This window comes from Cynocephalus volans, chromosome 6 (assembly GCF_027409185.1).
Source record: "Cynocephalus volans isolate mCynVol1 chromosome 6, mCynVol1.pri, whole genome shotgun sequence".
NCBI lineage: Eukaryota > Metazoa > Chordata > Mammalia > Dermoptera > Cynocephalidae > Cynocephalus > Cynocephalus volans.
Window position 1 is genome coordinate 95901376 of NC_084465.1, and position 24781 is coordinate 95926156.

General features: G+C 53.2%; 1 protein-coding gene across 1 annotated transcript in view; it reads right to left on the reverse strand.

Moving 5' to 3' along the window:
- LMF1 (lipase maturation factor 1) overlaps positions 1 to 24781 on the reverse strand; it is a 66169-nt gene that overhangs the window by 14934 nt on the left and 26454 nt on the right. Inside the window, exon 4 of the mRNA XM_063101067.1 lies at positions 5405 to 5572. Coding sequence (XP_062957137.1) covers positions 5405 to 5572 — 168 coding nt within the window. The remainder of the gene's footprint in view (positions 1 to 5404; positions 5573 to 24781) is intronic.

Consider the following 24781-nt stretch of genomic DNA (forward strand, 5'->3'; position numbering starts at 1 on the left):
ACATGAGCCCAGGTGGAGAACCCCAGACTCAGTGAACTAGGGTCCACAGGCACAGATTTGGTGGCAAATCCTGTTTCTAATAAAGCTGCAGGACCCTGAGGACTCAGAAATGCCTGCCCCACATGGACCTCATGTGGCCCGGCTGCTTGTCCCTGTTCGGCCTGGTCCGGTTTATCTCCTCCATCCATCTGGTGGGCTATTTTTTTAATAAGAAAAATGGGATTCAGTGCCGAGTCATGGCCCTGAGTGCAGGCTGCAGATGACCACACTGGAGCCACTGGCCCCATACTGCTGTGCGGAGGCGAGATGAGGAGAGGCCCCGGAGGACGGAGAGGAAGATGGACTTGAGGTGGTAAAATCTGTGGCCCAGGAGACGCCGAGCAGATGTTCTGGGGCTGATGCAACTTGACCCGAAAGGAAGAGGGTGGATTTCAGGATATCCCCTCTGGGCTCCCAGTTACCAGAGGACACGTGTGTGCTCCCAGGTGACTTTCTACAGAGGACATGCGTGTGCTCGCAGGGGCCTTTCCAAGAGGACATGTGCATGCTCACAGGGGCCTTTCCAAGAGGACACACATGTGCTCTCGGGGAACTTTCCACAGAGGACACGCATGCTCACAGGGGACTTTCCACAGAGGACACATGTGCTCATGGGGGACTTTCCACAGAGGCCACTTGTGAGCTCCCAGGTGGACTTTCTGGTGGCCATGAACCCAGGACTCTAATCAATATTGTGCTGGGATTAGAAAAAAGCAGAACTTGGCAGGAGATAGAGAACAGGAATCCAGTCTGAATCTAACATCAGTCTCATCAAAGTCCAGGAATGCACTGGTCAACTGCCACACACCTGACGAATGAACAGTTAGATGTATCCACATGATGGAGGAGTATTCAGCCTTAAAAAGGAACCGAATTCCAACACATGCTACAACACGGATGAACCTCAGAAACATCATGCTCAGGGAAGGGGCCAGACACAAGGGTACATGCTGTGTGATTCCATTTACAGGAAGTGTCCGGCTGGGCAGATCCGCAGAGACAGAGGCCAGCCAGGGCTGGGGTGGGCACTGGGGAGTGATGGCTGACGGGCATGGGGCTTCCTTTTGGGAGACGAAGAGTTCTGGAACTGGGTGGAGGTGGTGGCCCCACAATGACGTGCATGAACTTCATTCCCTTGGACTATACACACTCAACATGGTAAATTAAGGTTTTGTGCACTTTAACACAGCCAAGAAAAAATAAGAAGGGGTCCAGGTGCCCAGCTCTGGGGACAGTGGTGTGTGTGTTGCTGATGGAGTGGGACGGGGTGGGCAGGGGGTCCCAGCAGCCACAGGAAAGGAGAGCCCTGGCTGGCCGGTGACACTCCCTGAGGCTGGGCTGGGCAGCCCAACACAGGCAGGGGCATCAGTGGGCCACAGATGTCTGCAAACTCCCACCTCTCCCAAGACCAACTCCTGACTCCCACCACCCCCGACCCTGCCACCCCTGCTGGCCTCTGGGCTGAGTCTCCAGGCCAAGCCCTGCTGCCTCTCCTGGGTCTCCCCTCAGAGCGAATGCCAGGCTGGGGTGGCCGCTCCTCTGTTACTTCTCACGTGTGCTTCTCCAAGTGGACAGTGGGTCTGTGGCCTTGCGGAACCCTCCGGAGCAGCTGTATAAACCAAGCGTGGGAGGAGGTGAGCCGCACAGCCTGTCCCACAGGAAGGAAGATAGGAACAGGCGGAATCAGGGCGGGCTCCGGTGAGAGAGCTGCACTTGGAGTTACGCCTCGGGATGTGGGTGCTCGGCCAGCAGAGGTGGGCCAGAGATGGGAGTGCGGCCCCGTCAAGCACCCTGTGTTTGAGAGAGCACACGGCCTCTCTCAATCCCGTGTGATGTTGTCCCCCAAATGCCCAAGAGGACCTGGCCTGGGGGAGCAAAGGCCACCCCCGCCTCCCTGAGCCCAGGGCCCCACGCTGTGTGGGAGGGGCAGGAGACATCACAGCCACAGCAGCTAGCCACTTGTCCTTTCTGCAGAGGGGGGACACCAGACCCGGATTTGGAGAAGGGTGCCAACCCTGGCTTCTCCTGCCATGTCCTGGATGTGGCATGGGGCTGGAGAGGAGTATGTCAGGGACGTGCCTGGATCTCCTGAAGAAGGGAAGGCTGGTGTTGGGGTCGGGTTGTCTGGAATAACATCCAGAGTCTTGGGTTGGCGGTAGGGTCCTTTGAAGTCCAGCTCTGTTCTCTCCCCTGTCCGGTGCTCCTGCATCACCCCATCCACCGCCATCTCAGGGAGTCTGGTCAGGAGGTCCAGCTGGCAGCAGACCCTAGACCTGGGTGGACACCGGAGATGGAGCCCACAGGACAGCCCTCTGCATTGGGGCGTGGCTGCCAGAGTCTCTTCCTGGCACACCGTGTGACTTGTGCCAACCTCATTCCAATCAAACAAGGTTCAAAGGTTGAAGCTGCTCCTCCTGGTTCCATGCTCAGGTGGCTGAGCCCTTTGCAGCGGCACAAGTGTCTCACGCCTCTTTCACTTACTCTTTCAAGCCACACAGCAGTTTGCTTTTCATTAGCATCTCCCAGAGCCAGCTCAGCACAGCCTGAGGGGCACAGAGGGTCCCCGCCAGCCAGTGGCTCATGGCCACAGAGGCACAGGCTGGCTGAAGTGCGGCACCAGCAGCGAAGCAGCCTCGTCCGCACCTCCCAGCCCAGGGAGCACGGCTCAGTCACTGCGGCGAGCATGAAGCCCTTGCAGACCCACGTTCCTTGCCATGCTGGTCATCCAGTGGTGTCTAGCTGCCTTGGGCACTGGGGACCAGAGCCTGGTGTGGATGGTTCCACGTTCTCCACCTGCAGGGGCAGGTGGGAGCCGTTGGCCAGGATACTTGGGCAGGCGATGGACCCCACGCTGGCAGATGCTTCTCAGGGGGTTTGACCCTCTGCCCGGTGCCTCCTCTTGCTGGCTGGGACCACAGGGCTGAAGGTGGCTCAGGATCCGCCGGTGTGTGGGGCGGGCGAGTTGCTTCACATAAGAGGCCCTGGGGCAGCTACCAAGCTGTGCCAACGTGAGGAGACCCTTGCTATCAACCCGGGTTTTGTTCCCAAGGAACCCCCACCCACCTTGCCCGGTCCAGGTTAGGAGTTTTGGAACAGACCCATCCTTCCAGGCTGGACACCCCCTCCCTGGTGTCTGTGGAGCCTGCGGGGGGCTGGTCGCAGCATGCCTGCGTCTCGGCAAAGTTACCAACAGTGCCCCATGCAGGAAGCTTGTGTGGCCTGGTGGCTCTGTCTGCAACTCTTCAGTAGGTGAACGGACAAGTAAACTTTGGAGCATCCAGACAATGATTCAGCAATGAAAAGAATGAGCAACCAAGCCGTGAGAAGACGTGCAGGAACCTTAAATGCATCTTACTGAGAGAAGCCAGTCTGAAAGCCTGTGTACTGTATGACTCCAGGTTTATGATCTGGAAAAGGCAGAGCTAGGGAGAGGGTAAAAAGATCGGTGGTTGCCGGGGGTTGGGGTACAGGGATGAAGAGGCGGAGTGCAAAGGATTTTTTGGGCAGTGGAACTTCTCTGTATGATCTTGTAGTGGTGGACACATGTCGTTACACATTTGTCAAAATCACAGAATGTACAGCACCAAGAGTGAACCCCAGTGTCAACTGTGGGCTTTAGTTAATAGTAATGCGTCCATATTGGCTCATCAGCTGTAACAATGTAACACCCCAGTGCAAGGTGCTCATGAAGGGGAAACTGTGTGTGTGTGTCGGGGGGTGAGGGGGCACGGAGGAACACACGGGAACCCTCTGTGGTCTCTGCACAATTTTTTCTGTCAACTAAAACTGTTCTAAAAGAAGTCTGTTAATTAAAAAACAAAACAAAATAGCCCTAAGATATTGGAACAACAAAAGCAGGTGAACTGGTTGGGGACAGAGCTGGGTCACACATTCTAAGGTCCCGAGTCACGGTGGCAACAGTGCAGACTACACTGAGACCCCAGTTCATTAACTGAGCAAATAACCTGTGAGAGAAATAGAGTGTGTAACTTACTAACTAGAAGACAGAAAACGACAGAATGAGAATAAACTCAAAGCTAAAAAGGACAGAAAGGCTGTTACATGCACGGATGTGGAGGGCCGACTGCTGAAGGTGCTGGGGGACACCTGAAGGCTCGGAGTAGTGGGTTCATGGTCCTGGACAGGAGGACAATTCTGTATATGTCAGTCCTACCCAGTCAGGTTTACTGCAACACGGTTGGCCGTCAGGAAAACTGAAACACCTTGAGACGCCCCTGCTGACGCATGGCCGGCTGACGGGGGAGACCTGCCACAGCCAGCTGTCAGCGAGGAGCCACCAGACTTGTGACAGCAATGCCCTGGGAAGCATGTCACAGAGAGAGGAGTGCGCCAGTGTTCACAGCTGGCTACGGCAAAATGCTGAAAACAACCTGAAAGCCCATGGATGGAAGAATGGACAGCCCAACTGCAGGGCATCTGTGGGCTGGCATGGTGCTTAGTCAACTAAGGGCAAACACACATGCTATGGTGCTGGGGAAGGAGGCTCCCCTCCACAGAGAACGCCCAGCGCCCTGGACACAAGGTTGGGCTGGCAGACTCAGGAACCAAGGGCACGGGTGTGGGGACCTCCCCATCTGACGGGGTGTGGGCTCAGGTGTGTTCATTTGCAAGAACACGTCAAACACACACCTAAGAGTTGTGCATTTCACTGGAGGTAAGCAATACCTCAATAAAAACGCACAATAAATAAGACAGAAAATGTTTCAATCCCAAGGGCTCAAACACTCATCCATGTGGAAACAAAATGGAACTGGCCTCTCTCAGGACCCCGATTCCTGGTGGACTGACATCTGATGCATGAGAGGAACCCCCTAGAACTTCAGAATCTTTAGGTTGGGGTCCCAACAACGGGTGACCACGCACCTGGCCCAGCCTGCTGCAGAACCACAGACCCAGCCGCTGCTGCTCGCTGGCCAGGATGTGTGCTCTCAGGAGGAGCCAGACCCTGCCTGGGGCACAGAGGGAGCGGGGTAGGAGACCCTTGGCATCCAGCCTGCGATGGGGCCTGCCATGGGGGACCCTGTGGGGCTCTTGTGAGGGGTGAAGAAGAGCTGGTGAGCCCTCTTCCCAGAGGTCCTGATGCTAACGCAGGCTGGGGCAGGGCCTGTGACACCCCCAGAGTCCTCCTCAACATGGGTCACCAGAGACACAGTGAGATGGGTTGGCACCTTCTGCAGACACAGGGGGACAGGGTGGGGGCACAGGACATGGGGAACAGCAGGGCATGGGGCACAGGACACAAGGGACAGGGCAGGGGGCACAGGACACAGGGGACAGGGTGGGGGGAATGGGACACGGGGGCAGCAGGGTGTGCCCCAGGTCGTGGGGTAGTGGCCTGGCTCACCTGGAACAGGATCTGCAGCACGCCGTGCAGGATGCACATCCTTCGTCCCAGGAAGAGGAAGAAGGGCACCAGGAGCTCGAGAAAGTGGTTGCTGAATGTCTCGAAGCGGTGGAACCACCAGGGTGACCTGTGCAGGTAATAGGCCATGGGGTTGGGCACCGGCTGCGTCTGCAGGCAGGAGGAGGCTGTGAGTGCATGGAGCCGAGCGGCTGGCTTGGGTCTTTGGGGTGGGCACCTCCAGACCTCAGCCCCGCCCCCCACACATGCGGATCCCACCGGCCAATCTGAGAAGGGCCAGGGGGCTTTTTGGGGAAGCTAGTTTTTGAAACAAAAGGAAGTTCTCATCTTTGTTTTAAAATCTTCACATTTAAAAGGAAAAAGTACACACCCCAATTGACGGAGACACACATCTCTAAACCAGTTGTGCTTAAATCAAGACACAGCAATCTGGGAACATGCTGCCTGATGCTCGCAGGGCTGGGCAGAGCCGGGGTACACCAGGCAGCCTCTCAGACCCAGGACCCGCCCCTCCTGCTCCGTCTGAGCAGCAGGAACCCAGACCGAATTTGCCCAGTGCCGACAGCCCGGCCTGCTGCACCCCCATGTCCTGGGCCAGAGGACCCCAGTACCCTCACTGCTCTGCACCTGGGACCCCTTGCCTTCCTCAGGGATACTCCCATGGGGTCGTGACGGTCTCCTGATGGGCAGAGGCTTGAGCACAGGGAGCCAGGGTGGGGACCAGGGTCACTCCATTATAGCCAGAAGGACACAGAGCAGGAGCAGGCCCAGATGAGGGGGTTCCTTGCTCCACACCTGGTGGCGGGGACCTCAGATCCCCCCAGGCACAGTGATGTGGGGTCCTGAGGAGCCCCCCAGCCATGGTCCTGCTCAGCAGCCCCCTCGGGAGGAAGGCTGGGAGCCTGCCCTGTCCTGAGATTCAGACCCAGCTCTGCAGATGGTTCTCTGACGTGGACGTCTGGAAGAACACCCACACAGGCACGTGGCCAACTACGCAATGTCTCCTCAGAGACCCATGTCCCACGAGACCCTGAGGTGCATTTCTAGGATCCAGTCTCAGTCAGGAGCGCAGCTGTGGGCAACTGGTGGTGGCTGATAGGAGTGCCTGTGGTGAAGCGTCGCCGCCCGCTGTCCCTGGCTTTGCAGAGGGAGGTGCCCTGTACACCTCAGGGTTGGAGGCCTGGTGGCCATGGCAGTGGGGGAGCCACTGGGGTCAGGAGCTGCCCACTGCTCCTGTGGCTGGGGCTCCCCCCATGTCCTCAGGCCACTCTGAGGCCATGGATTGTTCAGGAGAGATGCCGGCCAGGCCCCTTCCCCGCAGAGCACCTTCACCGTCAGCCTGCAGGCTGGGGCTGGGTCCACGCATCTGCGGAGCATCAGCCATGTGATCCAGAAGCACCCGCTCGGGAAAAAAACGAACAAGCCCTCAGCCCTCAGCCCACACAGACCCTAGGCAGGGGCCAGACGCATCCCAGGTCAGGCTCCGAGGCCCTGGAGACTCCCAGGGTCAGAAGCGGTCACATGAAGGTTGGGGCCAGCCTCCAGGTGGCAGGAATGTGGATGCGGGTCTATGCCTGGACAGTGCTCCAGGGCAGGTCTGTAGGAATGAGAGTGCATGTGATCGCACCTGGGGGCCACACCTGAGCCTAGAGCTGGTGCATCATCCGGCTACATCCTGGGCTCAGAGTCCTCCAGCTGCACAGGCCGTGGGGTGCCCGGGCAACCCCAAAGGTCAGCTGGAGTTGCCTGGCACCTGCACAAGATGAGTAGGCACATGGCTGGCCCACCCTGCAGGGTCCTCTGGCCGCTGGCCATGCCTCCCTGGGCCCTTCCCAGGCTGAGGGGTGATGAGCACAAGGCTCTGCAGTCTATGTGCAGAAGGGTCTACATTGCAGGGCCGTTCTGGAAAAGCCACTTGGGGCTGTGAGTGTTGGGGCGTCCCCCCTCCCCCAGACAGCACCAGGTGACACTGAGTAGATGGAGGGAGGGAGGGAATGACATGCTGGGGGAAGGAGGTTCCTACTGCACGTCCTTGTGAGGTGTGTGCCTTGGCCATGCTGCGGCCACCGCACCTCCTGGGCCCCACATGAGGCCTCCTGAAGGGTAGCCCCTGCTGCTTGTATGATCCGTATGAAAGTAAGAAAAATAAACAGCCCACTGGCTGGCTTGGGGTGGGGAGAGAAGCCAAACTACTTGGTTGTGCTGCAGGGAGCAGCTCTGGCGCCCACACCCAGCTCTGCAGAGGGGAGGCCCTCGGAGCAGGTGGCTCTGCATCGACCCAGTGTTTCCACAGAAATGAATGGTCTGGTCTGAGCAGAATGGACACGTCCAGCCTACTGCATGTCCTGGGTCTGTCTGGCCCTCAGGGCGCCTCCTTCACTTTCCCCCAGCCCCATCCTCCACCTCACAGGCCCAGAAAGCAAAATCAGCACGTCTGCAAGCAGCTCAGGACTGGCCCAGGGCGGCCTGACATGGCTGCCACCGCTCGTCTTCTTGAGCTCAGCTGCCTGTTCCTAGGGTGGGGGCAGATTCTAGGAGTCACTGCCTCTAATTCCACATCACTGGGAAAAGGGTTTTTCCCTTTGGATTTGAGTAATTTGAATAATTCTGACATCCTGGGAGGGAGGCACGGCAGCCACTGGGCTTTGGAGAGACCGTGAGACACAGCAGGGCAAGACCCGCACATGGATGGCGCAGCCTCTGGCCCCCGAAGGGGTGTTCCCTAGGGAGGAAGCAGCCACAGCCACTCTGTGGGGACTCGGGTGCCCCGCTATGGGGGGCACATAAGGTTTTTGAGAAGGGGAAGAGCATAACCCCAGTTTAACAATTGGGAGGGGTCACTGCAGGTCATCTGCCTTGGATCTCACATGCTCATCACCTGCACAGTGAGTGCTGCGAAGAAGCTCAAACCCACGTGCTGGTGCCAACATGAGGCCCAGGTGAGCTCCGCAGGGCAGGGGCAGGGAGGCTGGGGGCGCGGCCAGCTCCGTGGGAGTCCAATGGGGAAGGGGGTGGGGGGCTCTGAAGTGAGGCCCTGCGCCCCTCGACCCTCGTGGTCTTCACTGCGCCGGGTAGAATGAGAAGAAATGCAGTTGCTGCAGTGTTAGTGTGGCAGCAGCAGCGGGAACTCCCTGCAGGAAGGTTCTGTTCCCGAGGGTGAGCACCTCTAGATGAGGGTCCTGGCCCCTTCTGTGGATTGATGACCTGCCTGTCCAGTGGTGCCTGCTCTGTGCACTGACCCCCTAGGCATAGGCCCCAATGTGCCCCACTAGCCACAGTGCCAGGAGGGTCCCACGGCCTCCCTGCTCCTGCAAACCTGGGGACAAAGCTTTATTTTTGTTTGCACTAAAGCTGGAAAAAACCTCACGACATAAAACCTGGTCGTTAACCGTGGTGGTGAGGACAACCACATCGCACCCTATAAAGCACGGAGACTGTGGAGTCCGTGTGCGCTGGCAGCACAGCCTCTGCCGAGCGCTTAGCACGCTCCTTGGAGAGCAGTGATGACGTGTCGCAGTACAGCGCCAGCTTGGCGTGCAGGCGCGGCCCGCCACCCGGCCCTAGGTAACTTCTCACAAATCTGTCCTCCTAAAAGGAGACAATTTTAAATAAGAAAAACATGAGGGAAACTTGAAGGGTGATGACAACTGTTCAGGGATTTAGAAGGTAGCAGACCTTGGGGGAAAGTGAGTCCCGGTCAGCACCCTCCCCCCATCCCCGCAGGGAAAAGTCAGAGGAACAGGAACATTGGGCTGACGCCTTCCCATTTCAGAGACTATGAATCACGTGCTTGGGGTTTTAGCCAGAAAGGGAACGCACATAATTCTCCTCTGCAGAGTGTATTTCTTAAAACTCTGTTTTAACTGAGAACTCTGCAGGTTGTGCCCTCTCTCCTGCCGATCCAGGGACATGGCCCCCCACCCCACAGGGCGCCGTCCAGAGCAGGGGTGAGACCTTCAGGGAAGGCGGCAGCCTCACCGGGCACGTGAGGAACATGCATCTCCAAGGCAGGTCCACACCAAAGCCCAAGTGCTCAGTCTGGTTTCTAGGGTGACTTTATTTTAATTTTAATTTTTTTAAATTTAGTTTTTATTAGCATATTCATTATTACAAATCATACTTATTCTTTATGCCCCTTATCCAATCTCTCCCCTTTTCCTTCTCCCTCCACCCCTTTCTGGGGTGACTTTATCGTCTCCTCTTCCCTCACACACGGAGTGTATCCTGGGGGACTTGGGGGTGTCTGTGCACTGGCCGAGCTCCCAATGGGGAAGGGTCGCTTACACTTATCCAAGGAGGGTCTTAGGACAAGAAAGCGAGGCCACTATGTGTTCCAGGAACAGACAGTGACAAGTGTCCCCAAGGGAACAGGCCCCTGGAGATTTGAGACCTAGAGTGGTGACTGCCACCAGCTCTCGGAGCCTTGCACTGGGAGGGGGAGGCACAGTGCATGGATGGCTGCTCTCTTGTGAGCACGAGCCACCCTGGGCTGTTTCCCACATCCTGCTGAGGTGACTGGAGATGGAGAAAAAAGAAAAATGTGTAATAAAGACAGTGCAAGTAGCAATGGGTGTAGACCTGGGGCCGTCGGAACACCACGGTAAGAAAGATGTTGACAACTTCATGCCAGCTGTCGATGGTGGAGCCCCTGCCCGTGTGCACCCACCTAACCTGTGAGAGGACAAGAGGGAGAAGACACCCCCTCCCCTTGAGTCCCCGCTGACCTGGGACTTGCTCTGACCAGAAGACAGCATCACCAGTGATGAGTCCCTTGGCTCTGAGACCACCATGCTGGGAGAAAGCCTGGCTGCCGTGCAGCAAGGCCATGGGGACACATGAGGGAGGCCTCCCTGGACCTCCCGGCGTGGCTGCCCATCAGCCACGAACGACCTTCTGACCTGACATGGAGCACAGGGATCTTGGGCTGAGCCCAGCCGAGCACAGCATCACAGGAGTCCTGGCTGCCCATATGGACACGGGGGTGTGTGGAGCGTGCACATCAGTGGACACCTCAGACAAAGTCTGGATTAAGAAGCCAAAGCAGGATCGGATTCTGAGGTCAGCAAGAAAGCTCCCATTTCAGAGGACCCAAGTGAGAGCTCTTCTGATTCTTAATTCAGAATAAAGAATCAGAAGACTGTGCATGCTCCTGGCCCCTACCAAGGCTCAGCGCTCATGCCTGTGAGCCCGCATTGAGGCATGTTTGGACCAGGATAGTTTTTGAAGAATTTCGTGATGGAACTCAGAGCCATCTACCAGCTAAATCACCATCCCCAAATCCCTTCTCCTCCTTCAAGCCTACTGAGTATTTCAATCCTTGTCTCTGAAGTGAAAAGAGTAAAGGTGGATCCCCCATCTCTACCCACATGCCCGGTTAAGACAGCTGGATCTAGCGACTGAGGAGTTGGCCAGCATCTGCTCGTGGGGTGTCCACTTCCAGCAGTGGAGGCTCAGAGTTGCGGACAGCCCTTCACGGGGGCTGCAGTTGCCCCTCCATCCCACACTGGCGCTGACACTGGGAACACAAACAGACCAGACCCCTCTTCCTCAACCTGCCTGGGATGGCACCTCTGTAATCAACTCTGCAGACACTCCAGGGGGGTCTTTTCAGCCCCAGAATGGTTTAATCCACATCAGAGCCATATATACAGAAAAGTCCCAGTCAGACCCCAATTGGACCATGTGAGTATTTCATCCCATGGGAACTACTCCATAATCTAATCCCATGCAGCAGCAGAGGGTTTTAAAGATTAAACAATTTTCTCTTTAAAGTAAGTGGGAATGTGTTGCCCCACTGGAGATCCTGCTTGTATGCCCTGAAATGCTGTGTCCTCCCAGTGCCCGGGGCGAGGAGCCTGGGAAAGCTGGTCCTGAACAATGAGACTATCCTGGACAGTGCCTAGTGCTGAGCAGGAGCTCTCAGAACCCGTGGCTTTCAGGAGACAGCAGCTCTGCTGGGAAGCAGGCACCCATGGCCTCTGTCTCCACTGTCACTGTGTCAGATTAGGCACCTTTATCTTCCTAGTTGACCATTTCATGTGTCTTCCTAGTTGGCCATTTCATGTGTTGGTCAGAGGAACCTGGGCATGGCTGTGACAGGAGGCTGCCCTGTTTTCCGTAGGCACGTGGTATCTTCCTGATGGAGCTTCCCATACTGCAGTCCTTTCTTGCAGGGCAGCATGTCCTGAGCTGTCCTTTAACTGAAGACCAGTGATTGTCAAGAGGAGGCCAGCCCCCTTGGTGTCCCAAGTGCCTTGCAGTGTCATGTCTAGTTCTGCCACACGTGGGACAAAATGGCCACACTCAGGACACCCACACATGGGATGGGACGGCCTCACATGGGACTGACAGATGTTTGAGTTAGCAGAAAAGAGCATGAAAACAGTTTTAACTATATTCCTTATGTTTAAAAACTTAAATACAGACATGGAAGATACAAAACAAAAAGACCCTCATCAAACTTCTAGGAAAACTTCAGGGTGTGGACAGGAAGATTCAGGGACAATGGCATAGCTGGAGGTGCTGGGAACCTGCATCTCCACAAGGCAACTACACAGGCTGAACCTACCGTATACAACTGTTTTGGAGCTGTGGAAACTTTTGAAGGCTGGTAACTTCCAGGGGAAGCCTTGGACCCTGAATTGTGGTTAATTTTGGTGAATTTCAGCTCTTAGCTTAGTAGCAGCCACTCATCCCCCACCCCCAGCCCGTGGCAGGCAGCTGTGCACGTGTTCTTGGAGCAGCTTGCACGCAGCTTGCACACAGCTTGAGGGAGCCATGGTGGGCAGCAGACTCTGTCCTCCAGACATCAGGGATCTATGCTCTGATCACTTATTGCTCCTTCTGATCACAGAGGTGCAGAGGCCAGAGGTCATTGTGGTCCCACCCTTGTTGTAAGCCCCCACTCCACTGACTTCTAGGGGATTTAAAGGGCCAGCACCCTCCCCTCCCCACTTAATATTTCCCTTTTCCTCTTTTGTAAGCCAGACATTAAAGTGTAGGACATTCCAAAGCAACTGCATATACAGAGAAAATTAGAAAGTGACTATGCATGCCCAGCAAAAGGCACAGGCTGAGAAAAGACCTGAGAAGATCTTATGTTTACACCTCAGTCTGATCCTTGGTACAGAGATAGCCTACAACAATAAAAATAAATAAATAAATAAAAACAATAATGAAAAACAGCAAACCCCAGGGAAGGGAGAAAATCTGATTTCCAGAGTTACACACTGTTAGATTCAAATGTCCAGTTTTCAACCAAAAAAAAAAAAATCACAAAGCATACAAAGAAACAGGAAAGTATGGCCCAAAGGAAAAATAAATAAATAAATCAACAGAAACTACCCCTGTAAAAGACCTGATGGCAGATGTACAAGAAGTCAAGAAAATGACATATGAACAAAATGAAAATATCAATGAAGAGATACAAAACCTAAAAAGAAACCAAAAAGACATTCTGGAGCTGAAAAGTACAACAACTGAAGTGAAAAACTCACTAGAGGAATTCAAAAGCAGATTTGAGCAGGCAGGAGAAAGAATCTGTGAACTTGAAGACAGTACAATGGAAATGATCAAGCCAAAAGAACAGAAGGAAAAAAGATGAAGAAAGGTGAACTGAGCCTAATAGACCTGTGGGACATCATCAAGCAGAGTGACAGACACCTTGTGGAAGTCCAAGAAGGAGAAGAGAGAGATAAAGGGGGTAAGAGAATATCTGGAGAAATAATGGCTGAAAACATCCCCAATTTTATGAAAGGCAAATGTAAACATAGAAGAAGTTCAACAAACTCTGAGAAAGTTAAACTCACAGAAACCCACACTGAGACACATTGTCTCTTTGTCTTTTGAAAGTTTGATGATAAAGGGAAAACCTTGAAAGCAGCAAGAGAGAGAAGTGACACATCACATACAAGGGATCCTCAATAAGATTACCAGCAGATTTCTCATCAGAAAATTTGGAGGCCAGAGGCAGTGGGCTGATATATTGAAAGTGCTGAAATAAAAGAAAACTGTCAAGCAAGAGTTCTATATCCAGCAAAAATGTCCTTTAAAAGTGAGGGAGAAATTGAGACACTCTCAGATGATCAAAAGTGGAGGGAGTTTGTTACCACCAGATCTACCCTGTGAGAAATGCTAATGGGAGTCATGCAGGGTGAAATGAAAAAAACACTAGAAAGTAATGTGAAGCTGGAGGAAGAAATAAGGATCTCAATGAAGGTAAATATACAAGCAATTATAAAAGGTAGTATTATTGTAACAATGGTTTGTAACTGCATCTTTTGTTTTCTACATAACTTAAGAGACCAATGTATTTTTACAAATTATTAGTTTATGTTTTTGGACACTCATAGTATAAAGATGCAATTTTGTGACATCAACAACTGAAAGGAATGGGACGGAGATGTAAAGGAGCAGAGTTTTTATATGTTATTGAAGATAAACTTATAAATCTAAACTGCAGTGTTATGACATTAGGATGTTAAATGTAATCCCCATGGTAACTATAGAGAAAATAGCTTAAGAATATACACAAAAGGAAAAGATAAAGGAACTTAAATATTTCACTATTAAAAAAATACACTGGATAGGATTTTCAGCAGATAAGACACTGAAGAAAAAAATTAGTCAATTTGAAGACATAGCAACAGAAACTATCTAAATTGAAATACACACAGAGGGTTATAGCAATAATATCTGAAGAAGTATTGGCCAAATATTTTCCAAATGTGAGGAAAACTATAAACCCACAGATCCAGGAAACTCAACAAACTTTAAGCACAAGAACACGAAGAAAACTACACCAAGCACATCATGATCAAATTTCTCAAAACTAGTGATAAGAAGTAAATCTTACAAGTAAACAGAGAAAGAAGATATGTTAGAAAGTAATGTACATACAGATTTTTCATAGAAAATAATGCAAGTGAGAAGATAGTGGAACATCTTTAAAGTATTGAACTTCTCAGCCCAGAATTCTATGCTCCAAAACAGAATATAAAGGTGAAATAGAGATGTTTTCAGACACTGACAATCTGAAGGAATTCATCACCAGCAAACCTACACTACAAGAAATGCAAAGGAATCTGTTAGGTGGAAGAAAAATTAGAACAGATGGAAATCTGGATCTTCACAAAGGGACAAGGAGCACTAGACATGGTAAGTACACGGATAAACCTATGAGGTTATTTTCCCAATAACAGTGTAGTATACGGTTTATAATATATGTAAAAGTAAACCGTATGACAAGAATAATAAAAAAGGGCAGGAGGGACAAATGGAAGAAGACTGTAAAATTCTTTCAGTATTTATGAAATAAGTATAGTGTCACTTGAAGGCAAACTATGATGGATTACAGATATATACTATAAGCCCAAAAACAACCGCAAAAATAAAACAACAAAGAGTTATAGCTAATAAGCCAAGAAATAAAAAAAAAAAAAACCTAATAAGCCAGGGAAGGAAATAAAAAGGAGTCATAAAAAATTCAATTAATCCAAAAGAAGGCAGGAAAAGATGAAAAACGGAATGAAAAACAGATGGGAGAAATAGACAAATAGTAAGAGGACAGACTAACACCTATCCCTGTCAAAGACTGCATTCGATGCAGATGGTCCAAACAGCCAATTAGAAGGCAGAATTTGTCAGATTAGATGAAAAAATAGGACCCAATTATATGTTGCCTATAAGAGACATACTTTAAATATGAAGAGGTTAAAAGATAAAGTCTGGAAAAACATACCATGCAAACACAAGTCAAAAGAAAGCTGCAGTGGTTATATTAATATCAGACGAAGCAGACTTTTAGCAAAGAATATTATCAGGAACAAAGTCACTTTATGTTCATCAGGAGGTCATAAAACTCTCACATATTTATGCACCTAACAACAGAGCTTCAAGATACATGAAGCAGAAATGGATAGAACTGCAAGCAGATGCAGACAAATCCACAATTACATTGGAGGTCTCAATCTCTCTCTCGATAATTGATGAAACAAGTAGACAGAAAAGAAGGAAAGACAGAGAAGAGTTGAGAAACACTCAACCAACCTGACCTAACTAACTTTGATAGAATACAGAATACATACTCTTTTTAAAGTTCAAATAGAACTTTCACTAACATAAATCTTATTGTGGGCCACAAAACAAGTCTGACTAAATCTTAAAAGATTCAAGTCATATAAAGTATATTCTCTGACAATAAAGGAATTAAATTAGAAACCAATAACAGAAAGGTATCTGGAAAATCCCCACATATTTGGAAGCTCAATTGTACACTCTACCTAGCCTTCATGGAGCTTGCATTCCACTGTGTGTCATGTCACATCATTTTCACAACCACCCTGGGGTACTGTGTTATCAATTTAAGGTGCGGATGATGGAGCTCGCTCAGGATCCCACGGAGGGCAGGCGGCACAGTTCTGTACAAACAGGAGGGAGTGATACGGACCTGGGCTCAAGTTTGGGCAATACCATCCTCACCTCTCTGCTGTGACTGTTTCTGATCCTGAGGTCCCTGACAAGAGGGATAAAAATCCATGCCCACGGAAGCCTGGCTGCTGTTCTCGGCCCTAACAGCCTTGGCCCTGGTCTGGCAGGGCTCACCCTTCCAGGTGATCCAGGGCACTGACCTGAGTCTGTGAGTGGCTCCCCCAAAACCATCCTGAGGTTGGTCCCGCACCAGGCCATGTCCCCGCAGGCCCTGACATTCCCCAGTCGTGGCACTGCCCCTCCTGTCCAGTCCCCAGGACACACATAAACATTCTCTTCTTACAAGATCAGTAAACCCGCCAGCGGACAAACTGAATAAGCCACAACTCCCAACCTGCTAAAGGTTGTTCAGTCACAGCTTCTATAAAGTTAACATTCACAGCTTTTGTGGGTAACATTAACCTTGATACACATTACTCCCAGATCAGTGGATATCTGTATCTAAGGGCGCTCAGTGACTCATGTCCAGTTACAGCAAAAAACGCCTGGTAGCACGTATCCCCTGGTTGCAACTGAAAGTGGGGTCTTCGGGCCCAAGCCCCCGTGCGGTGGTTCTGGGACACAGGAGGAAGAAAGGTGTTGAGCTTCACTGCGTGGAGCTGTCCAGGCACGGCCCCAGATGCTGTGCTCTGCACATGCGTGTGCTCTGTGTGCACCACGAGGGAGCAGACTGGGAAGGAGTGCATGCCTGACACTGGGGCCACACCGGCCATGAAATACACCCGTGTCGAAGGTGGCTGGGCTGGGCTGCATGTTTACAGGTGAATTCCTGCAGCTCCCAGCAGGTGCGTCAAGACACAACAGAGTTAGCACCTGGGAAGGAGCCTGGTGTGTGGAGGGCGGGCATGAGCTAGAAGCTTCCATCAGCAAGGCCATCCTGGGCAGCAAGTTCAGCTCTGAGCCTGCTCCAGTCACTCCTGCAGGACACCTGTGTCCCCACAGAGCTGTGAACCAGTCATCCAGGGCGTGCTGCTCAGTGTGACCCCCCTGCCCCACACAGAGTGCAGGGCCCCTGGCACATGGCGCCCACTAGTCTCCTTGAGCACCTTCGGCTAAGTGTGGTGGTCACAGGCACCCTGGGGGGCATGGCTGGGCTGGGGCCCTGGAGTTGGGGGCAGAAGTTAGCTGCAGGCCAAGGCGGGGCTAGGTGACTAGACAGCTGGCTGGCGGTGCTCAGGCCATGAGGTCGGTGCCTCCAGAACATGTGGACGAGGACTTGAACTGTTCACCTAACTCCCCCCTCCATGTGTGGGGGCCCCAAGAAGTAACCCCAGGGTCCTTGGGGCTCTGGACTTGGTTGGCTCCTGCTTCAGGGGTGTCAGGTGGCACCAATCAAGCCCCAGGTGTCCCTGTAATGCAAGGACAGTGCCCGGTGGGTCTGTCTTACATGGCCTGGCCTGCTGATGGTGCTGTCACCTGGGTCTTCATGCCTGTCAGCTGATCTGCCCACAGCCCTGCCACCATCCTTCAGCTGCTGATAGGAGAGGGATGATTCCCAATGCTGCCTGGCAACAGGGGACCGCTACACAGAAGATGTGTTGTGTGGGGGTGTGTGTAGAAGCCCCTGGACACTTCTGCCCGGGGCAGGGGCCATGTCTTGCCAGCAGACACACTAGTTCTCTACAAGTGAGCACGAGCTCCGCAGATAGGTCCCTCCTCTGGCCAAGCTTTCGGGAGATGGAGTGCCTTGGGTGGCAAGCCCAGGGGTGCTCCTGCCAGCTGCAGGGAGGTGGGCAAGCATTCCTGCCTGGCCAGAAGCCCTGCAGGGGCTGCTCCCTGGTGCTGAGCATAAAAGCAGCTCCTCCCGACCCAGAAGGCTGGTGTGAGCGCAGCCGTTTCAAGCTGCAGAACTGAAGATGTTATTACCTTTCCTCCAGATCTCCAGCAACAGGACTAAATCCACCTCCTCCCTGCCAAGCACATGTATGATTGTCTGCAACATTTGTGGTCCAATTACTGGAGACCCAGCTTTTAGGACATTTTCTCTGGTATCAAAACCATCTGGGGAAATCTGTACCCTGATCCTTCTTGATGAAAATTGACTTCTTAAAACCAAAGTGGAGACAGGACATGCCTGGAACATTCCCTGGTGAAGCTTCTCACCAGCCAGCACCAACGCCCCACTGCTGAAGAGCAGGCTGCATATCACAGGCATCTGGGACCAGCAACTCCACACACACCGGGAGATACTCACATGCTGGGGAAAGATGCAGTGGCTCCTGCCCACACCTGTGACAAATGGGGCCACGGCCAAGAGCTTGCCCTGCTTCCATCTATGCTCATCCTTCCTCATGACCTACCTGCCCAGCTCCTGGGGTCCCCAGGGAAAGGGCTGAGGACAGTGGTGCTGGCCCCCCTGCTGGCTGGGGGTGACTCGCCCTCAGTGCATGTCCTGCCCTCGGAGCCGGGATTGGCAAGGTTTGAGGAAGAGATGGGGCTCCTCCCCACCTTCTGGCTTCTCCTGTGCTAACAGGCTCACCTGAGCTGTTCTGGGTGCACGCACCCCCGAGGGAGCCTCCCTGCCCAGTCCCTGCGCAGTGTAGGGATGGGCCCCTCTTGGGGGCCTGGGGTGGAGAGGTAGCAGGGTCCCGCTCCTGTAGCCTCTCTGGGGATCTGTGAGGGGGTGGCCAAGCCATGGGGGATTTCACGAGGGCTGAGATGTGCTCCCCTGGACAGCCAGGCACACTGAGCACAGTTAAGCAGCAACCTGCAGGGGCTCCTAGAACACGTGTCCTTGCCATGAGCTGGGTCTGCTGCAAAATAACAGTGGGTGGGAGGATGTAGGTTCACTGTGATACTTGGTCTACTTTGAAATTGTCCACAGTGAAAAATAAAACGTATGCTGGTTTCAGCAGAAACAAGCAATCGAATGCTGGGAAGGGTTGAAGATGCCACAACGGACACATTGGCTACAGGCCACGGCTCCTGGGACCTTGGCATCCCAACAAACCCACACCCCACAGTGAGAGAGGCAGCACCCCTAGATCTGCCCAAACCCTCTGATCCCATGTGCTCCCAAGTCACGGCACAGGTGGCCCTCGTGGCATGCGTGTGGCTGTTTGTAGGAGCTGGGGTGCTGAGCTGTGATGAGACATACACGCTTGGTCTCCCTTCCACTCCTGGCTGGGAGCTTCTAACACCCCTGGGATGTCCTGGGATGGGGTGGGAGGAGCGTACTCTTAAGAAGCCCCTTCCAGCCTCACCTGTGCTTATGCTAATGAGGTGACTACAGGGGGCCAGGCTGGGAGGAGAGGGTGGGGACGGTTGGGAGGGGTGGAGAAGGATTTGTCCTCAGTGTCCAAAGATTACTGCGCAGTGAAGTCTCCACATAAGCCCTAAACGATGGGTTCGGAGCTTGTGGGCTGGTGAGCAGGTGGGTGCTGGAGGGTGGAATCTCCACACGCTCCCTCCCCAGAGCTTGTCCTGTACAGTGAACTGGTGACAGTAAGAAAACCGTTCTCCTGAGTTCTGGGAGCCTAGGAGGGGGCGTGGAACCCGATTCATAGCAGGTTGGTCAGAAGTACGGGAGTCCTGGACTCACAACTGGGATCTCATGTGTGGCAGCTGTGAGGTCTGTGCTGACTGCAGGTGGGCAGTGGCAGAGCTGAGCTGATGCAGGACGCCCAGTGGTGCGCACAGAGAATGGAGAACTGCTCAGTGTGGAACCCTGGCATGCGGTCTCAGGGGTGCCCTGAGTAGGAAAGTTTTCCTTTAGGTGCCCACCTGGGTCTCGGGAGGGGTGTTGGCCTCCGCATTTCCCACCGCTATGTGTGGTCAGACTTATGCACAGGAAAAGGGAATGAGGCAGATTGTACTCTCAGTGCAATTTTAACAAAATACAAACGACGAGGAAATGGAAGATGGCCCAGAGCTCCAGTCCCTGGGGTGTGCTGGTGCCTTTCTGTGGAGGCGTCATGCACCTAGAGGAAGGGTCATGACCTGTGCATCCACAGCTTGGTGAAATGTCACCAGCGCACACTCTGGGCCATGAGCACCGCATTGAGAAATACGCCTGACCACAACACGCCGACTGCAGCCACGACGGGTGGCAGGCTGCCGCCAACTCCGTGTTGCTGCCCCCAGTTCACAGGTGGGACAGAGGGGGCTGAGAGTGCGTGGGAGGCTCTCTTCTTAGCTCCTCCACGCTCGTGTGCTTACCATCTTGTCATGACTCGGTGCAGCAGACTGCACGTGTGTCGAGTGTGTGATCTGATGGGTTCTGACAGCATCAGCTCAGCCTCTCTAGTTCCATTGCACAGTGTCAGGTGTACAACAGAACGGCAGAGACTGAGCTGATCGTGTCCTCTGCTGCGTGCTGGAGTGAGGGACTCACCCTCCAGAGAGTGGGCTGGGTGGAGGCTGTGCTGTAGCTTCCACTGGATGTTTATGTGTCTCCAGGTGAGACCCTAGTGCATCTGCAGTGACCCTCCTAGAATACTGGAGGCTGTGGACTTTCCACCCGCCCTTCCTGCCTCCTGCTCCACTTCAGCGCTTAGCAGAAATCCATGTGAAAAAGCGGCCGCATGCTTGGAGCTCTTCTAGCTTCCAGACGTGGCCAAAGCTCCACTGGTTTCTCTTTTCCTTAGGAGGGGACCCCCGCCCACTCCTCAGCCCACCCCTACTCTCAGCAAGTACTCAGGGAAAGAAATGGCCAGACTGCAGCCCCCCAGAAGGGCCCGCATGGAATCTTCATGCGCCGGTCCTCTTGCGTCCACAATTCCTGGTGTACAAAACGAACCTTCTGCTGCGGGGAACTCTGGCCTGCCTTTGCCATTTTAAGGCGAACGAGACTATACAAGATGTTTAAGAGTCAGCCAGCTCCCAGCACTGGTGGCAATAGCACAGGCAGCTCTTGCTGCCCACAGGCCCCTTTGGGCAACTTCTGAGAAGGTCAGCCCCAGATGGGACAGGGTCGACACACTCCAAATAAATCAGCTCCCCACGCCGTGGTCACTTTGGCGTTTCAGGACTGTCTGGGGAAACAACCTCCAAACACCCTCACCTCATCCCTCCAGCCCTGTGCACATGACCCTCTGTGAACCCCAGACATCTATGAACTCGTTAAGGGCAGGGACCATGTCTTGTTCACGATCGTTGGTGCCCAGAAGATGCTGGAATAGTGAGAGAACACAAGAGTGGCTTCAGCGGCATAAATGCTATGGCTATTGGACTGGGGTGGCCAGTGCCGAGTGGCACCCTCTGGTTTCGGGTGTGTCTCGCCGTGTTACAGACCCAGACAGCTCCACTGCTCCTCAGCACGGAGCGCCTATGGCCTGAGCCCCGCCAGCTGTGATGGGGGAAGATTCTGGACTTCCCTGACTATGCTGCATAATTGTTTAGAAGAGAGAATCCACGAAAGAAAAGTTGGAATAAACAGTCTGCAGGGAGGCCAGAGCAGCCTTGCGGCCCTGGTTTCTGAATTCCCACCTTCTCGTTAGCAGCCGTCTCTTCCTACCCTGTAGTTTAAAGGGCAAGCACAGGATGAGGAAACAAGGCTCAAAGAAACGAAATTGTTTACCCAAATCCACATATTAAATTAGAAGTTGGGGGACTTGCATGAGAACCTGGGCCCTCTGATGGATGCACCCATTTCACAGGGAGCCTCTTTAGTGAGCAGAACGGCAGGACCTGGGCACATACTGCGTCCTTATTTCTGTAATACAAGCATTTTAGGTGTCTTGTGTTATGAAAACACAGCATGATGATGCCTTCTGAAGTTGCAGAAACAGGAGTTTGTTTAAAAGATGAAAGGACAAGCCTAGGGTTTGCATTGTATTCTGTAACATGCCGAATTCCTAATGACACCTGCCAAGATGCGCTTCTTCAGGATCCTTGAAATCATGGACTTGCAACCAGCCTCCCCAAGGTTTTCAAGAGCACCTGCCCTGCCCTGAATGCACAGAAGTGCATAGGAGAGGGTAAGCCTACCACCAGGCACAGAGAGGATGCCCACGGCCCCTCCATGCCTGCTGTGGGTGGTCAGAGCACAGACCCAGACAGCGGAGCAACGACCTCATCCCGTCCACCCGTGCAGACTTGGCTTAAGGATTGGGCTCCTCCCGACTGGATATAGCATTTGCCCTTGGAGCCACTGGGCTCTGCAGAAGCATAGGCGGGCGTCTCTACATCATGCCTGGCCCCACGGAGGCGTGTGCCAGGAGACGGCGTACCCCTGACAGGCAGCGCCATGCCTCAGTCCACACCCGATCGGGGCATCTGTCAGAGCGCTCATGCAGTGCAGCTGGGAGTGTGAACAGCCAGAAGGTCAAGTGAGAGAGGCTCGGGTCCTCCCCACAGTCAGAGCTGCCAACGCTCCAGCTCCCCTTCCGGCTGGCACCCAGGGCCAAGGGACATGCATGGATGGTGCCCCCATGTGCAGCAGATGGAAACAGTGTCCAGAACAAACGGCTACAGATGCCCGCACTAACCTTTTGTGAGTTGAGTCGTTACTGCCACGACTGGGGACAGTCTTGTCCACTGTGATGAATTTAAACACAGGCATACCTCAACAGGAAGTGAGACAGTTTCCCATCCCAAGAGAAGGAGGAAAAAACTTCTAGAAATGCCAAGCACAGTTGCCCTTATGAGCATTGAGAGTTCCTGATCTGAGAAGTAGAATAATGAGGAAGTGAATTAGGAGCCCCTTGGCGCTCAGGCTGATACCTCAGGTGAGCACTGACGTGACAGAACTGTGTGGTCACGCCATGTGCACACCAGAAAGGCATAAAGCAGGAGAGCACATGAAGTGAGTGTGCACTTGTACTACAGTGCACACACGAGCACGTGTACACATGTGAGCATGTGCACACGCACACACACTTGCATACATGTGTGAGCACACACAAACATGTAAGCATGCATATACACACTTGTGCACACATGAGCATGCTTGCAGATACACACGTAAGCACACTTGTACACATGAGCACACATGCATGTGAGCCCACGTGTGCACCGTACACATGCAGTGCTGATCCCGCTCGTTGCTGGTCACAATTGTGGCAACTGAATATCACTGTTTGGAGCTCCGAGTGGTGACTGTTGAGTGACATGTAAGTCAGCTGTTCTTACCATGGGCTTGAAACTCTAACCTAAAAACTCAATTAACATGACACAAAGGCTTCTTTTATGCCTTGCTAGGCTATGGGACTTTACTGATAATAGGAATGGAAAGTGATTTATTTCCCTGGGTTAAAGGTTAGCTTGGCGCAGATTCTGGAGCAAAGCAACAGCATAAACTTCTATTAATGCATTCATATGCAGCCCAAGAGGGAGGAAGGGGTAAGGAGAGAGGGGGAAAGGGGGGGAAGAGGGAGGGAGAGACAGAGAGAGAGACAGAGAAACAGAGAGACAGAGAGAGGAGCTACATGAAGATCTGCAACACCCAACACAAACCCACAGCAGAGGTGGCCCGCGGGGGCGACCAGGGCTCCAGCTAGGCTGTGAGATGCAGCAACCAGAAATGCATGCACCCTTGTCACAGTCCAGCCGTGAAGCTGCAGGGTTTTTAGCAAGTGATGTGTCCAACGCAGAGAAATTTTAAGGTAAAAATCTGTATAACCAATTGTTGCAAGGTTAGAAAGTTCAAATTTTGACTAATTTGTACAGAGCAGAGAGGTTAACATGGGAACGCGAGTTAGCTGCAAATGGCCTTTCCTGCTGCTGCAAACGGAGTGCTGCCATCCAGAGCCAGCCAAACGAGAGCAAAGCCGTTGGCAGCCAGGCTGCACCCTCTTCCTTCCTCTGTTAAGTGTCTAGAAGCCGAGGTGCTCCTGTGGGCATTTCTCGTGGACAGTGTAGCCACATTGGCCATGGTATAGACCACTGTGGTATGGAGCCTGGAGCTCACCCAGCACACGAGATTCCGAGGTCGCGACTCTGGTACAAAGTGGGTGAGGGCTGGCTTTGCTGGGGCAGCATGAAGTCAGCCGCGGAGCTGAGATCCAGGCCCCAGACAAAGTGGTCACAGACTTATAGGACCACGGCTCAGTGGGCACGGAGTGGACATCACGCTCCGGGAGACAGAGCTGCGGGGACAGTGGGCAACACACGGCCACGCAGATGTGGAATTCCCTGATGTCAAGTGGGAGAAGCCCATGGCGGGCAGTGCCATGAGGAGCAGCAGGTGGCCCTGGTGGGCCTGGCTCAGTCCCTGTGGTGCTGTGATGAGGTGAGACATACATGTTTGGTCTCCCTCCTGCTCCTTGCTCAGAGCTTCTAATACCCCTGGGATTCCCTGGGATGGGGTGGGAAGAGCTTACTCCTAAGAAGCCCTTTCCAGCCTCACCTGCGCTTATGCTATAGAGGTGACTCCAGGGGGCCTACTGGTCCCAGAGGAACTGGCCACATGACGAGAGGGTGGGGACGGTTGGGAGTGGTGGAACACTCATCCCATCCCTGACGTGGTTCCCTGACCCCTCCTGAGGCCTCCATCAGCCGCTCTTCCTACAGCTCCCCACGCCTGGGTCCTGCTGCTCTAGGCTTGGACTGGGCTCGGCCACTGCTGTGCCTGCTGCCTGGCCGAGTCCACATCACGGAGGGCAGCCGCATGGCCCTCTATCCCTGCCCGGAGGACACAGACCACCTAAAGGATGGGTCACGGCTGAGCGCACAGTGACTGCCATCTCAGCACAGCAGACCCCAACAACACGGGTTTGGACTTTGCGGGTCCACTCACATACGATGTATTTTGACCAATATGGGTCAAAAATACAGTATTCCTAGGATGTGGGACCTGCATATACTTCTTGTGTAGGTGGGCTCATGGGGGGCATCTGTAAAACTTGAGTGTACATGGACTTTGGTATATGTGGGTGTCCCGGGACCCATCCCCCCATGGACACTTGAGGGAGCTCCTGCTCTGCCCCCATC